Here is a 17,803-nt window from a genome sequence, read left to right as displayed (position 1 = left end):
TATTAGAAACAGGTTCTTCATTCAGACTTTTCTGTACTGACATTCCATTCATATCATATTTCATTTGATTAATGTAATTTTACAGTAGGTCATAGACCACTGTCAGGTTACTTTTAAGTGGTTTTCACTTAGGTGAGCAAAGAAGAATGCTTCACCATGAGAGGGAGTTCCAGGTTGTTCTGAAATTCTAGAAGGAAATATGAAATATGTGCATGTAATATTGAGTAAAACATCTCAGACTGCACATAGCCCATGTCAAGGGTATCCATGGCAGGCGAGCGCAAAGGCTTGGCTGTGTGGGCAACATGGTTCAAATTGAGCAGAGGAGGTGGTCATTTTGGTCCATCACACCAGTATAAGAGTAATTTATTGCCAATACCAGTCACCCAATCCCTAGGGACCTTTACTTTCCTTTGCTTCCCACTATTTTATTCCCATACGCATTGGAGCTTAGAAGAATGAGAGGTGATATTATTGAAACACAAGATCCTGAGGGGACTTGACAGGGTGGATGTCAGAAAGATGTTTCCACTTGTGGGGGAGCCTAGAACCAGCAGGACAGTTCAAGAATGAGAGGTCTCCCTTTTAAGATGGAAGGGAGGAGAAACTGTTTTCTCTGAGGGTCATTAGCAGGTGGAATTCTCTTCCCCAGACAGCAGTGGAGGTTGGATCACTGAGTTTATTCAAGGCAGAGTTAGACAGCTTTTTGATAGTCAGGGGAGTCAAAGGTTAAGGGGAGCAGGCAGGAAAGTGAAGTTGAGACCACTATCAGATTAGCCATGATCTTATTGAATGGCAGAGGCAGGCTCAAAGGGCAGAATGGCCTACTCCTGCTCCTAAGCCCTGTGTTCTTATGTTTTAAATAGCTAAGCAGTTTTAATTAGATACAATGGCATATATGCATTAACCATTCCTTGTGGCAAAACATTCCATATTTGTTCTGTGAACTTTATCCTAACCTATCTTTTCACTAAGCGATTTAAATTACCACTAACTCTAAACATGTCACCGTGGAGTAGGCTGAGGATGGTGACAACTTTCTGAGGGCAGTCAAATTTGAGGAGTATACTCCATAAGCCTTTGTAGTTGACAGGGTCAAGATAAATGCTTTCACAAGTTTGAAAAAGGCCATGTACAGGGGTTGGTGCTGATCCTTGTATTTTTCTTGAATTTGCCATGCAATGAGGATCACATCTGTGGTGCCTCACAATGGACGAAAATTGCACTGCAACTCTGGAAGGAGTTCTTTGGCTACCAGGAGGAGGCAATTAAGGAAGAATCTTGCAATGATTTTCCCTGTGGCTGAGAGCAGGGAGACACTTCTGTAGTTACCGCAAAACAGTCTAGTTTCCCTTCTTGAACACAGACACGATCCGCCAGCATGCATTCCTCTTCCCAGGTGAGGGCTAGGTGGTTGTGCAGCTGTGCTAGGAGTACATCCCTGCTACGTCACCATTACAGACCTTATCTCAGTGAAGACCGGGATCAAACAAGGTCATGCTATTGCACCAATTCTCTTCTCCAGTTTCCTCGCTGCAATACTGCATCTCACCTGTTCCTCCTCTAGATTTATTTTTAGTTTTCCTCATATCTCTGGTGACTTATCCTATCCCTTACTGTGAAAATTGATACGAAGCCTGAATTTTCATCACGTCAGATAAGCTCCGCGCCTTAGTCAAAACGGCACCGAAGCTCTGAATTTAGAGGTCCCATTCCCAAATCCAGCATGCACCACTTTCACCAGGGGAAGGAATTAGAGGCAGGGCAAATTTCACACATCTGCGGTTCACAGAGGCAGCGGCAGATTTAAAATCGCAGCTGCCTTCAAACAGAAGCAATTTTGGTCATAGAAATTTTAGAAACACAACTCGTGAGCTTTAGACATTTGAGAAAAAGGCCTGAACCTTCTGAATTTCTTTGGCGAGGTCAGGTACCCCTTTGGAATTGTTAACAGTAGACATGGATGTGCATAAAAAATGAATGAGCTCAATGGAACTCTCAAGTCAATTAAATCTCCTGTCCTTTAAATTTTGAGAAAAGCCAGTTTGCAGTTGAAAAAAAAATTGGTGCTTGCAATTTGGCTGGATTTGTTCACATAAGCCTGAGTACTACCATTAGAGTATTATTTCTGCTTGACTGCTTTCACAACCTATAATCACAGAGCAGGGCTGTAAGACCACGGTTTGACTGACAGCTCCAAGTGGTTTTTTAATAAGGGTTAAGTACTTGAATAGATTTAAATGTATCGAATAGGCTTTTACCTATGAGACTTTCTTTTAAATATATAGTGAAGTTTGTAATGCACACTTAGAACATTAGTTTATTTCATCTCATCATGACTTCCGAGATCTGCCCCTGGTGGATAGTGGGTGCACTGGATACATTGGGGCGGGGGGAGGGGTTCATGGGTTGGCCTCAAGGTTTTGCTGTTCATCCATATTCTTCAACATCTTTCCATTGAATCTATAAACCCATTCCTTTTTTCCCCCCTCCAAAATGTATTACCTCATACTTATCCATATTATATTACCTTTGCCATTGGTCATTCTGCTAGTCTGTCTATATTAAGAAATTCTTTTATTGCCCTCACCACCACTTAAAAGCTCCTATTTGTGTTGTCACCAAAGTTAGATAGCATTCCCCATGCCAAATTCAAATAAACCAAGGGCAAAATGCTGAAGGAATCTTTTGCAAAACCTCTTTGGGAGAAATGGGGTGTTCACTAACTGAATTCTTCAATTTCAAGACTGAATCAGTTCTTCATGACTGAATTTGGTTCCTTCCATTTAGCCTAGTTTTGGTATTGATCAGGATTTGTGTCAGCATGAGACTTGTTCATGCTGCTTGATGACTGAAACTTTTTCATATTTTCAATATTAATGTCAGTCAACCCAATTGAAACTGGAAGTGTCAGCTTGAGTAGAGATGCACCTTCAGATGATGGAGGCTAAGCCTGAAAGAAATAGGATGACTTCTCCCAGCCTTATGAATCAAAATATATCACCCTATCACCAGTTTATTATTTTTAAAAAATAAAGCCCAAGAGCCATGCTTAGCAGACTAGGACTCCTCCTTTAAACTGAAAGCATAAAAGGTGGAACAGAAAGGTTATATCACTTTAGCAAGCAGGGTTAGATGCTCTTTCTCCCCCCCAGGATTATCTTCCAGTAAATAAGGTGATCTTGATGAGTCCTTTCACTAGTTTAGAACAGGCTTAGCATACATGGAAAACAAAAACAGAATTACCTGGAAAAACTCAGCAGGTCTGGCAGCATCGGCGGAGAAGAAAAGAGTTGACGTTTCGAGCCCTCATGACCCTTCGACAGAACTTTCAACTCTTTCTTGGACTCGAACTCAAGTTCTGTCGAAGGGTCATGAGGACTCGAAACGTCAACTCTTTTCTTCTCCGCCAATGCTGCCAGACCTGCTGAGTTTTTCCAGGTAATTCTGTTTTTGTTTTGGATTTCCAGCATCCGCAGTTTTTTTGTTTTTAGCATACATGGAAATCATTATAGCCATGAGATTCAATACAGGTTCCAAAGCTGGTATCAACCAGCCAAAGTAGGCCTACCAGACATATACTAGGAAAGCATAAACATCACAAACAACATTTGAGACCATGGCCTCAAAATGTAGATAAACATTTTTCTCTTGCATACATGAACGACACACAACATTGATTCTGACAAAAAGGGTGAAAAAGAACTATGTACACCAACAAGGCTGGTGAAGAAGCCTAGTGTAGGTGACAGCTTGCTGGCATGTAGTGAGAAATAGTACTAAGATCTGAACAGTGTGGTGTTTCAAGATCACTTTTCTGCACAAGTAAGATGAAGCTGAATGAAGGAGGAAGAATTTTATTTGCTTTGCAGTGGGTGGGGGTGGAAACAGGTTTGCCTCAGAGCCAATTACAATGGAGTTCTGTTATAGGCAATCGGGTCACAACCTAAAATATAGATTGCTGGCAAAGAAAGAAGGAAAGACATGGACTAAAACCTGCAGTAAAACAGACTCATGTTTATTTCATAATCTGTCAGGATAAAAAAACTCCACCCATTATACAAGCTTTCAATTACTTTTCATGCTCAAGGTTAAAAGTTCAAGCAGATTTAAAAGTGCCATTGTATTCTAATCACTTGCCATTTTTCTCCATTATTAAATGTGAAGTTTTTTTGTATTCTAACATTTTCTATGCAGATGATTTTAAATTTGGCACACACTTAAATACTTTTCACTATTCTAAATATGGCCATATTATCTTACTGGTTTGTACTGATGGACATGCAGAGAAATCATCAAGGACTCAAAAGTAAAATAGGAAGAAAGAATGAAATGAAACAGACTCCCTGGGGAGCTGGTGAAAGCAGGTGGTATTTATTCATTCAAATGCAAATTGGATAGATGTCTTTCAGAAATTAAATTTATGAAATGCAGCAGGTGGGTAATTTGGGATGCCACATGATAAGTGTAGCATACTTGGGAGCAGCAGCTGACTTTGGTCCAATGGGGCAGAATTTAACGTACATGACAGAGGTCTCATCTGCTGGCTGGAGATCCGACGAGAGCCCGGTGCTGTCTGTTTTTAGGAAGGCCCATCGAATTAAGTGTCAACCAAGCACTTAATAGGGCAGCAGCGGACCTTCCCCAGGATCAAGGATTCCCAGGGGCAGAAATTCTGCCTGCTAAGAGCTGCTGACCAATGAGAGGCCGACAGTTGCTCTTTGCTCGATAGCACCAACACGGAGGTGGTGGCTGCTGCCAGTAATGCAGCCATTCCCCTCCACACCCACCCCGCCCCCAAATAGCCTGTAAACAACCCCAACAGGATTTACTTTTCAGACTTCCTACAATGCAAGTCCCTCATCTGCTGCTGGCGAATGCTAGTGGCAGCAGGATGAGATTCTTGCCCACTTAAGGGCCCCAACTGATGATGGGATAAGAAAACCACCCATCAGCCCTCCCTCCACAGACTTAACTGAGGCAGAGATAGGAAGATGGCATGGTCCCCATCTGCAACCGTCCTGCACAAAATGACACTCAACCTACCTCAGCCACCAAACACACCTCTGTGGGTGTGTGGGGCCATTAAATTCCAGTCACAAAACTCTCCACCACTGGGACTTTCCTCACTTCATGTCCTAATCCTTTGTAGACTAACTGAGAGATTGATCGCTGTGGTTAGTCAACAACTCTCATTATTGTAGTGCCAGGATGGTAGAAGCAAACTAAATGGAATGTGGGAATTCATATGTTCTTATCATTCAGAAAAACCATTGATAATTAGGTAACCTATGGATGCTTTTGGTATAATGTTAATTTCTTTCCAGCAAGTAAAATACAACAATCCATGGCTCACAAAGTCCACACTAAATTATTCAAAGTATAACATAAATACAATCAGATCTACATTAAGAATTTAGCTACAAATAAAGTTACAGATGATGTAAAGATAACACATGCAAAAACTTACTTCTCCCCCATACTTTCTCTCTCTCTGCCCACACCCCCCCACCCCCTCTCCTGGAGGCAGTGACTCCTATTGCATACAATTCCACCAGTGCTGGCAACTGTCCATTCATCAGTAGACCAAGTGGCAGCTCTGATCCTGTTCTTATCCAATGCCCACACACTTACTATTCCAAGGAAGATCACTAGATGATGACCAGCAGCATGGGCACTCAATGATGTGATTCTGTCTCCCACCTCCATATTTCAGGTTTGGTGAAAACAATGCTAGTATCGTAACTGTTGTCTAGCTGAGACCAGCTAAAAATAAACATGCAACATATCTGACCTGAATTTAATAATGTGCTGGCTGGCCAGCACTTTTATCCATTAGGTCAGCCAGGATACTTGCAGAATATTTACACACTAGATCTCATTGAAGAATATAACAACGACAACTTATTTTGTGCTAAACTAGAGAATACATGACCAAAAGTGAATAATCTAATCTAATACTTGCAGAACAGGTGACAACAAAACACAAAACAACTTAGGTAAGCAGCAAGCTAATGACAGAACTCAATTTCACACCTGCCAAGCAACTCACCTCCAGTCACATCCATTCCCAATGTTTCAACTATTGCTAAATATATTGGCAGTATTTTAAGAATGTTAACCAGAACTCTGTGCCAAACCAGGGCTTCCCAGCTGTGAATAACTTCATAAATAAATCTCACAAGGCATGGCACCCAAAGTTCAAATAAAACCTTCAACTCAAGCTCCAGGCTCTGGCAAAAAAAGGTAGGTCCATGAGTGGAAATTTCCGGCAGACATTTTTAACATTAAATGATCAGTTTTGTGAACAAGTTGTAAGTTATTACACAAAAAATTATACACTGTCCAGAATTAAAAAAGAAAGTTGTGACTAATACTAAACAAAAATAGAAGTGATTGGTACCTGATTGCTAAGCTTAAATTAAATAATTTCTCAGTGAATCTTAAGTGAATGGAACTGCTTTTTGATTGCCTTGCTTTTATAGTCATTAGTTAGCTTTATATTTAAGTCAATTTTTTTTTACTGTATGGCATGCATACCTTTACATCATTTTATATCATAGTTATCCTTCCAATCTGCCTGCTAGCAGAACACACAGGAAAAGAGTACTCCCGGTTCAAAATACTTTTCTTAACCCACAGGACAGTTTAGTTTTAAATTGTTTATAGTTAATGTGGTGGGGGGTGGAAGCAGTGGTTAGCCCAGTTGGCTAGATGGCGAGCATGTCGTTCAGGATAATGCCACCCTCATCGGGTTCGATCTCCATTCTGGCTGAGTTAGACTTGGGGATGCCTTCTAGCCCTGTCCCACAGTAAAATCACAACATAAGTCATGGCTAGACAACTCTCAAATAATAAATGTTAGCTAGAGAAGAGAAGATAGCTAGTGTACCATTGCCTATTTACACAGCAAGAAAGAAACTCTCGTGGGCATTTGGCTTCGTTTTTGCCAAGAAAGTTGCTTTGTGAACTAAATCACCAATGATATTTCCAAAAGGCTTTTGAAGTTCTACCATGGCTGTCCAAAAACATGTTCTTCTCCAATTCTGTTGACCTGTAATTAAACACATCCTGCAAGGTGGTGCTTTTCAGCAAACGTCAATCTAGTAACGTACACTCTATCGCTTATAGCATTTTAAAAATAGCACTGCTTTGGAAGAGCTGGTGTCACAGTATTGTACAATCGTTTTCTTGCTCTCGGAAGCTAGTAGTTGACCAAGGGTTTTACACAAACAACTCAAAACCATTTCCCAAGGGAATGCCAGATACTTAGATGACTCATCAACTGAGTTTATAGACAGGAAATATCAGCCCTTTCACATATTTGTGCAAATAGGAAATTTCACACAAATACAATCAGATCTACATTAAGAATGGCTGAATAGAAGAGTGTATGGTGTAAACTGAAAACATTTTACAGATGTTGTATCTTACCACCAGAATATCCACTGTGATATTTAAATCTCGCAGTTGCTTCAACAATTTCAGAACCTAGAAGAGATCCACAAATTGATACTTTAGAAGAAACTCAAGGCATGTACTATCTCAATATATTAATTTAATGGATGTTAAAGAGGAAAAGTAATTTTTAGCAGGTTATAACTCTTAAATTAACTTGACATTTCATTTTTACAAGATGGCTTAAACAGCACAATACAAAAGCATCATTTATGAAACTTATTTAAAAAGCATTTTAACTAGAATAACATTTAATAAAATTAATTTTAAAATTCAATAATTTTGTTGGCTGAAGTACAACATATGGTAAATGAATCCCTGTTCTGTTCGAAGTATAGAATGGCTGAGTCTGCAATGAGCTCAGTGCCTATCTATGGCAATGCTAGATTGGCCTGCTCCATTTACCATATACTATAAATGAGCAACTTAAAATGACAGCAGTTACACAAGCAGCAAAAAATAGCATGACCTCGCCAGGGCTGGCCTCAATTCTAATCATCTGCAAAAGCAAGTTCACAACATACGCTGCTGAAATCTGTGCAATCTCAAAGCTACTGGTTAGGTTCACAGCAACAAAACGTCAAGGACACAAGATAAATCAGGATACATTCCATTTACTAAGAATTATTCTAAAATGTACTGTACTGAAGCATCTACAGCAGTCTCTCTGGAATCTGCCTGACAAAAATTCTAATGTCATTTCTTACACATGTGAAATGGATCAGCTGGATTTGGCAGAAGATGGTGGACGTGCTCGGAAAGACTGATTGCCAGAGAACTTTACAGCTTTCAATATTCGCACTTTGCTTCACTTCCTTATTATGTGCATTTTCATTCGCATGTTGATCAAGCTCTATTGCAAAGGGCTTATCTTGTCAGAGGTTTAGGTCCACAAATCTTTGGATAGTGTAATTATATTCCTCTGCTAAGACGTTAGAAGAATATAAAGTAGTTACATATCATGCTTCAGCATGCAAATTGTTAGACGATGGCACATTGTATTGCTGCAGCTCAGAATATAGGAAACACCATCTCCATCCAACACGTTCTTAATTAAGGCTATGACCTCAAGCAGATGCCAAGGAATTCACGAAAAAGCTGGTGGTGCAAAACTGTGTCACTTTCACACACTTACTGGTAGCCAGTTTAACAGCAGCACCAGAGTCATTTGTCTGCTTTCATGGTTGTGGACTAGTGAATAGAATAAAAGTGGAAAATGTGGGGAGGAAAAGGAAGTAAAAATAATTTGTAAAGACGAGTGAGAACAGAAACAAGACTGGAAACTACTGCCTAACAAACTTCAACTCCTAACATAACCATAATTATTGTAATACTTGGTTTACAAGTGACAATTTCATATGATTTTATGCCTTTGAAATAAATTGGAAACAAAGGAACCACTCAGGGGTTTGTTAAGATTAAGTGAGGAGACATAAAAGAAAATATTTAATACCCAACTTGAGGACAGTGATAGCTTGGAGAACAGTTGTTTTATGTTTTACTAAAATAGCTTTTTAAAAATTACATTGTTTTTAATATTGCATAACTCACAAAAAAAGGTAAATTTTATAAAATTGAGAAGCACTTGTAAATTAAGATCTTGTTTTTCCCCGATGAAAACTTTGGTATGTGTAGAACAAAAGACGCACATTATTTGCATTCTGGCTTCATTCAATTGGTAAAGTTCATAGAATATTTGCACTGCATTATGAGGGTACTCACCAATGTCAAATTCCATCTACTCTATGTAGCATGTGTACAACTTACAACAGCCTTTTCTTTTGGCAGAAGCTATGCACAGCTGTCAAGAGCTTGTAGTAATGAATTACTAAACCAGAACAGGAAAAATGTAGAGCTGATTAGAGTTTAGTGACATTACAAGAATGACTACACTACAAAAGCACTTGATTGGCTGGAAGGCACTTTGGGACATCCTGAGGTCACAAAGGAAGCTTTATAAATACAAGCCTTTCCTTTTCGAGGGGTAAATCTAGCATGATTTGAAAATGTGCTCTTCAATGCTATTATTTCCAAATTCAATTTGAGCCTGGTTGCAGAATAGATACAGGAGCTCATTTTTTTCAATTTACCTATACTGAAGTACCTGCTGTGAACATAAGCATTGTTTGTATTTCAGATTTCCACCATTTCCAGTTGTTTCCTTTTGAAAAGAATCTCAAGATATAAAAACAATTTTACCCTAAGAAACACCATAAAGGGCTAGATTCATAAATGGTTGCCCAAGATTTAGATAGAAAATTACTGAGCAGTATTTTGTTTTATCCCTGCATCTCCCTTACTGCTGCCTTGCTCTATTTTAACCTCAGCAGAAGAAGTAGAACAGTGAGGACCACCTGCTTCAGACACAACTGCTGAAAGAGGCACATCACAATAGGCAGGTAATAGGTGCATTAGGACAATACTAGTCTTGATAAATTAGATTTCTCTTTCCTCGACGCAACTATTGCCTCCCTGTCTTTCTCCAACGCAACACAAATAAAGCTCCAAGGAGACTGTGTAATCCAGCCAAGAACAGGCAAAGCATACAAAAAGGCAAGCATTTTAAGCAAACTGTCAATGTAGACAGGCCATTTAGGAGTCAGCAAAACTGCTTTTGACGAGGGAAGATGAGGCATATTTATTGGTCTCCCACTGCTCCTCCTCTGGCCCTTGCGCCTTTGAGCATCACACATTGTTCCAACCCTCCAGCCTCAATTAAACTCTTCATTCGCTGCCACCCATCAAAGCAGAAAACTTTTCTCACTGAACTACTTCCACTGCTTTCCTCCCTTCACCTCTGCACCAAGCGACTTCTCATCGTGGGTGATTTCAACCTCCATCTCAATTCATAGTGTGCTGTTCCTGGAAAAAACTTCCTCTCCCATTTCACTTGCAACTGTATTTTCAAAATACCGACATCCAGTTTGGCCCTCCATCCACCATGACATTTCTACAGCTACCAGTCTGCTCAATTATACCTTCATCTTCACCTCCGATGCCCAGTCTCTGTTAAAACCATTACTTCTTCCACTCTAGCTGTTCCACCTGGTATGGCCCATACCTTCACTCCCTTATGCTCAAGAGAGAGAGACTTGAACAGATGTGGCAGACAACTGGTTTAGCCATTCACTGCTAGGTCTGACTGGATCACATTAGTGCTAGAGTCCTGCCAAGACTGTTCACCTGTTCCAGGGTCATCCTGGAGAGCAAAAATCTCCCCGTCTCCTGAACTCTCACCTTAAACAAACACCAAGAGCTGGCCAACTTCTATTACTAACATTGAGGCCACCCTATCAGATGTCTCTGTCGTGTCCCTCCCTTCCACTAGACCACCAAGCCAAATTTCCTTTATGGTTCCCCCACCTGCCCTAGCTCTCAGCTCATATCTTTCTGTAGTTTCTGCCTCATCTCCCCACATTTCCTCTCCAAATGCATCTTGTGCATGAAACCCACCTCCTGCTCCCTTGACCCAAAGTCTCACTAAACAGTTGATCATCCAACTTCTCTTCCTAGCTCCCGTGTTAGCTGATATTAGTAATGATTCTCTCTTCTCAGGTATTATATTCTTCTTCAAATCTCCCTCACCTCAAAAAAAAACCGTTGGCCTTTCTGTCCTCACGAATATAGTCCCATCTCCAACCTCCCCTCGCTCTCCAAAATCCTTGAATGTATTGCCGTGTCCCAAACCAGAGGCCATCTTTCCCAGAACTCCATGTTTAAATCCCTCCTATTCAGATTTCTGCTTCTGCGACAGTACCAAAACAGCTTTCAAAGTCTAAAATCACATCCAATGTGACTGTGACCGAGGTAAACTGATCCCTCCTCAACCATCCGTCTGTAGTCTTAGATATGGTTGACCACACCATTCTCCCACGCATCCACCCACACACTTTCTTCTCCCTCCCAGACACATGATAGGGTCCCCCTTGTCTTCCACAAGCCTCGGCATTCAAAGGATCATCCTCCACCATTTCCGCCTACTCCAGCATGATGCCACCACTAAACACATCTTCCCTTCACCACCACCCCCTCCCCCCCCACCACCCCGGCGGCATACCGCAGGGATCATTCCCTCCGAGAGACACTAGTCCATTCCTCCATCACCCCCTACACCTCAACCCCCTCCCACGGCACCTTCCCATGCAAACGCAAAATATGCAACACCTGCCCCTTTACTTCCCCTCTCCTCACTGTCCAAGGGCCAAAACACTCCTTTCAAGTGAAGCAGTATTTCACTTGCACTTCCCTCAATTTAGTCTACTGCTTTTGTTGCTCCCAATGCGGTTTCCTCTACATTGGAGAGACCAAAAGCAGACTGGGTGACCGCTTCGCAGAACACTTTCAGTCTGTCTACAAACATTACCCAGACCTCCCTGTCACTTGCCACTTCAACACTCCACCCTGTTGTCATGCCCACATGTCCGTCCTTGGCTTGCTGCATTGTTCCAGTGAAGCTCAACGCAAACTGGAGGAACAGCACCTCATCTTCCGACTAGGCATTTTATAGCCTTCCGGACTGAATATTGAGTTCAACAATTTTAGATCATGAACGCTCTCCTCCATCCCCACCCCTTTTCCGATTTTCCCCCTCCTTTTTGTTTTTTCCAATAATTTATATAGATTTTTCTTTTCCCACCTACTTCCATTATTTTTAAGTGTATTTCCATCCATTGTTCTATCTCTACCTTTTAGCCTTTTTTGATCCCTTCCCCCCACCCACCCCCACTAGGGCTATCTGTACCTTACTCGTCCTGCTTTCTACCCTTAATTAGCACATTCCTTTAGATAATATCACCACCTTCAACACCTCTTCATCCTTTTGTCTGTGACATCTTTTGGTTATCTCCATCTATCACTGGCCCGCTTTCCAGCTCTTCTTGTCCCACCCACCCCCCTTAAACCAACTTATATTTCACTACTTTTCTATTTTTACTTAGTTCTGTTGAAGGGTCATTCGGACTCAAAACGTTAACTGTGCTCCTCTCCACAGATGCTGCCAGACCTGAGTTTTTCCAGGTATTTTTGTTTATATCCTGTAAATTTGCAGTTTGATTGACAGCTCCAAATGGTCATAAAGAGATTAATCTATCTTTGATGTGGGGCTCTGAATACACCTAAAGAAGTAGTCTCTCTGAGTCATATGGACTCGAAACATTAACTCTTGTTTCTTGCTCCACAAATGCTGCCAGACCAATTGAGCTTTTCCAGGCTTTTCTGCTTTTATATTAGCTATGAATACAAATGCTGGTTTTTCTAAGGATTATAAGGATCAAGTACTTGAAGGGATTTAAAAGTATTGAATGGGCTTTTACCAAGGAGAGTTTTTTTTTAAATATAGTAAAGTATGTAATAGATACTTAGAACTTTAGTTTATTTCATCCCATCACAGCTTTTGAGGTTTGCCCATGGTGGATACTGGGTGAGTTGGTATGGAGGGTGTAAACCCAAAGTGTGGTGGTAGAAGACATGGATGGCACAAAGTTGGCATGGAGGGTATGGAGGGCCATGAGTTGGCATGGACTGAACATGAGAAGTGGGGTTGAGCGGCAGGGCTGTTTTTGGCTTTACTGCTTTTCTGAAAAGAAAACCACAACACACAGGCAGGCCTTTTAAACAGCCCGCCTCTGCACCTGGCAATCCCTGTGGCTGCCTCTGAACCGTTCCTGGGGGCGGTGGTCCTGGCTTCAGTTAGCACCCACCAGCATCCCCTCCCCGCCCACACCAGGAACAAAAATCTGACCATTTGGAGCACTTTCTCCTGAGTCAGGTTCGTGGAGTTGGGAATTTTCCTGACTTTGTGCTCCCAAACTCAGGAGCAAAAATACAGCCCTAAATAACTATTTAGTAAGTTTGCCATTTGTTGATTTCACCTGCACCAGTCATAAAGGGGCGTGCATTAATTTTCAACACTCCCTTTCAATTAGTAAATTTGTAAAAAATCTTTTGCATTGGCCCAGATATCCCTCAACCTTTCTCGTGTTCTTTTTGCAGCTATTACATGTATTATTTCTTTGCTGTTCTTTCCCTAACATACAAAATGTATTTAGCTGTTTTTTTATAATTTCCAATAATAAATTAAATCTGAAGGAATGAAACTCCCTAACTAAAGTTCATTTTCAGTACCAGAGACAAAAACAGAAAATGCTGCAAAAACTCAGTAGGTCTAGCAGCATCAGTGGAGAGAGAAACCAGAGTTAATGTTTCGAGTCTGTATGACCTAAGGGTCATATGGAAATGTTTTAACGTTTCATTTCCATATGACCCTTAGATCATACAGACTTGAAACATTAACTCTGTTTCTCTCTCCACTGATGCTGCTAGACCTGAGTTTTTCCAGCATTTTCTGTTTTTGTTTCAGATTTCCAGCATCTGCAGTATTTTTCTGTTATTTCAGTACCAGAGAGATTGTTTCGTAGAATTAAGACTTACCGCACCTTTAAAAAAACTACTTACACCGAAAAGGACGAGATCTAAATTTTTCTGGTGAGTCTACCCAAGTGCAGCAACCTGACATTTTTCCACAGCAAGATACTATTAAAGTGAAGCTTCTGGAAGAGCAGGGCAACTTAGTGTCTTCCTGATTTCAGTGTTTAATTGTGCATACATATTTGCTGGAAGCTAGTGTCCCAGTTACACTTAATAACTACGAGCACTGTTAGCCTCACAGTTAATTCTGCCATAAGAATTTCAGATAGCTGAGCCAAAGCTGGTAGACAAACAAGATGGCCAGTCATTTGTAGTGTGCACTTGAACCTGTGTCACTCAGGTTTGAGAATGTAAAGATGAATATTTTACTAAGGCCAGCAGTAGCAATGAAAGGCTATATGATAAGGACATTGAAAACAGAAATATGGTAGCTTTCAGTAGGTCAAGAATGGAGAACCAGAATAAAACAAACTGTCATTTTTATGACACCTTTCACAATCTTCAGAGATCCCAAAGCACTTTGCAGTCAATTAAGTACCTTTGACATCACCACTGTAATGTAAGGAAATATGGCAGATTTGTACACAAGCCCCAAAATGAGTAAAATGATGATAAAGACAGAAGAGAGACTTGCATTTATGTAGCTCCTTTTATGGCTACTTGATGTCTCAATGTGCTTTACAGCCAATAATGTACTTCTGAAATGTAGTCACTGTTGCAATGCAGGAAATGTGGCAGCCAGTTGCGCACACAGCTAAATCCCACGTACAGCAATGTACTAATGACCATATAATCGTTTCTGTGATGTTGATAGAAAAAATAATGATTAATAGTCATTTGGTAGTACAGAACTGCTGATGAAGTCATAGATGAGAAGGGCCCTATATACAAAGGAGCAGGCATTTTAAGGGGCGGTTCATGTGGACTAATGATGGAAGGTCCATCGAGGGAGTCAATGGGTGGTGTCTGGGGAGCCAAGAGAGGAACAAGGGAAAACATGACTGAAGGTTACACCAGTTGATTTGATGGGCCAAGTGGCCTGTTTCAGTGCTGTAAATATTATGTAACTATGAATGGAGATTGAGAAGAGCGGGGGCAAAGGAAGGATAGTTAGATTCTCTGGGATAGCCAACGTCAATGAGTGCTGTGAAACATGCGTAGGGAGAACAGAGTAAAGCCATGGGCTCATGTAGCTCATGAATTTGAGTATGTGTACAAGGAAGATCAGCATATGAATTGCAATGAATGAACAGGCTGATCAAGGTAAAGTAGTAGCATGAATAAAGCAGGGAGAGTTAATGGCTGAAGTAATGGACTCATTTTAAAAGTAGTGCATACATTTCTTTACTGCTCTGATATGATCTGGGACAGTCAGTCAGATGCAGCAGCTCCTGTTCAGAAGAGGCCAAGTTATGTTCCTAGGTTTCTACTCCACAGCCATCCTCCAAATCACTGGTAAAATCACAAGTGGACCTGTGATAAGAAACATAACCTGCAATTTGCTTACCTAGCAGACCGAATCAGGTTGAAGCCAACAAAGACACCACCAGCCAGCCATCAAGGTAAGCTCTTTTATCTAGTTTACCTTCATTGCTTTCTATTTTCCTTCTCAGGTATCCATCTAAATTCACTTTCATAGCCACATCTCCTTCCTCAGCAACTGTCTACTTTTCCCACCCGGATTCCAACAGAAATTCTTCCCTTCATGTTTCAGATCCACCCATGATTACAGATAGCTCCTAGACATTCAGAATTTCTCAAACCGCTGTTGTCCCTACATCGTAAGATCCACACTCAATGTCATGCACATTAATCTCTCTCATCAGCAGCATCAACCAACGATCACAAAGCAGTTGTGGACAACAGTTTCCTTTCATCCTTTGCCTAATCCGATGCTTTAAGAAAAAATTTCTTTTCTTCCTTTCAGGCATGAAGGATCACAAGCTTCAACAACTCATTGGTATCAATGTCCCTCTGGATCTTTCTTCCTCTTCAGTTCCTTTTGACCCATTTACTTTTTCTAATCTTGCTTCTTCCTACATATTCACAATACCGTCTCACCTTCCCCTCTCTGACCCAAAATGATCTGTCCTCAGCAAAGGCCTCAGCTTCATCACCCTACATCCCCATCTCATTGAACTTCAACTTTCTTTCTACACCTACTTCTTTGCCCAAAAGTCTTCCCCCACACTCAGTGGACCCTTTTACCCACCTCCTGTACGGTACCTGCTCTCCACCCGGATCCCTCCCTCTAGCCTCTAACCCTCTCAAGATCTCTTCATTGAGAATTGCTGGCATGACATTGGCTACCTCAATTTCTCTTCTCTCTTCACTCACTCCTACCCATTTCCCGCTGAACTTGCTGCACTCTATTCTCAGGTCCAATTCTAACTTGGTCAGCCAACTTACTGACAAGGGTGCTGCCTTTGTTGTCTGGCGAACCAACCTCTATTTGCAGAGGCCAAACGCCAATTCTCTGACACTACCTCCTACCTCCCTCAGACCATAACTCCATCATCAAACATCAAGCCATCGTTCGTCACTGTCCTCATCTTCTCTGGAGATCTTCCCTCCCCAACCTCAAACCTCCTAGCTCACCAACCCTGACCAGCTCACTTCAAATCCCTTCTCTAGATCCACAACAGGACTGCTCTGGTAGACCTATCATTTCAGCCTACTCCTTCCCCACTGAACTGATATTTTCCCATCAAATTTATTTTTCACCCCTTGTCTAGTCTCTCTCCAGCCTACATCTGTGACTCTTCCAATACCTTTCATCACTTGAACAATTTCCAATTTCCTGGCCCTATAAGTTTCTTTCACCATGGGTGTCCAATCTCTCTACAGTTCTATTCCCCAACAGGACAGCCTGAGGGCTCTCCAACTCTCCCTTGAATAGGAGCCCAACCAGTTTCCATCACCACTTCTCTTCACTGCCTGATTGAACGTGTTCTCACATTGGCCATTTTCTCCTATAACTCTGCCCACCGCCTCCAGAAAAAGGGTCCTATGTTGCCTTTTTGTGATATATGCAGAACATTGTTCCAGTCCAACTCAAGGGATTGCCCTTACCTCCTTTTCAGCTAACTAATAACACTGTTGGGCTTTTTTCTGCTCTTGCCTTAAATTGGAAAATTTCATCAATTGTGCTTCCAATTTCTACTGTTCTCAAAACTTCACATGGTCCATCTCCAACTCTACCCTTCCTCGACTTTTCTATTTCTGGGGATAGGCTATCAACGAGTATTCACTATAACCCCAAGGACTCTCACAGCTACCTAGATTATATTTCCTTACACCCTACTTCCTGTAGGGACTTCATCCCCTTGTCCCAGCTTCTCCACCTCTGCTGTAGCTGTTCAGATAATGCGACCTTCCATTTGCCACCACCACCCCACCTCTCAACCCTCTCCCACCATTGACATGGCCCTCAACAGTTTCAACGCTGATCAGGTGATTTGGGCCAATGAGTTCAATAATTTCTAATTGTAACCTCTGCCCTCTTGTTTCCTCTATCCAGTTGCAGGTTCCATTTACATGCAGTTTTTCTCGTGCTTTTGCTTTCAAATGAAAGTTGTTCATTGTTCTGCCATTCACACCTCCTCTGGGCACATCTTTTGTTTCTTTACTTGTCTCATTACCACTCCCTTTGGCCCTGCACCACCAATTCTATTCCATTTAATCTTCCCTGTCTTCCACCCTATCACAAGCTTTACCTTTTGTTCTTTTTCCACCCTCCCCGTCGTTCACATGCTTAAAACATTACATTTCTAACTTTTTTCAGTTCTGAAGAAAGGGCATCAACCCAAAACATTAGCTCTGGAAAAAACTCTTCACTGATGCTGCCTGGCATGCTGAGCATTTCCAGCATTTTCTATTTTTACACCAGCCAGACACTATTTGGCTTGGCAAAAATCTC

At 41.4% G+C, this 17,803-nt stretch overlaps 1 protein-coding gene across 1 annotated transcript in view; it reads right to left on the bottom strand.

Annotated features, from left to right (window-relative positions):
* The window catches only part of eloal (elongin A, like), a 99,649-nt gene that overhangs the window by 35,529 nt on the left and 46,317 nt on the right, over positions 1-17,803 (bottom strand). Inside the window, exon 3 of the mRNA XM_041187366.1 lies at positions 7,435-7,491. Within this exon, the coding sequence (XP_041043300.1) occupies positions 7,435-7,491 (57 nt within the window). The remainder of the gene's footprint in view (positions 1-7,434; positions 7,492-17,803) is intronic.

The sequence above is a fragment of the Carcharodon carcharias genome, chromosome 5 (genome assembly GCF_017639515.1).
Source record: "Carcharodon carcharias isolate sCarCar2 chromosome 5, sCarCar2.pri, whole genome shotgun sequence".
NCBI lineage: Eukaryota > Metazoa > Chordata > Chondrichthyes > Lamniformes > Lamnidae > Carcharodon > Carcharodon carcharias.
Note: the sequence above shows the minus strand (reverse complement) of the source record. Positions and strands in the feature narration are given on the sequence as shown.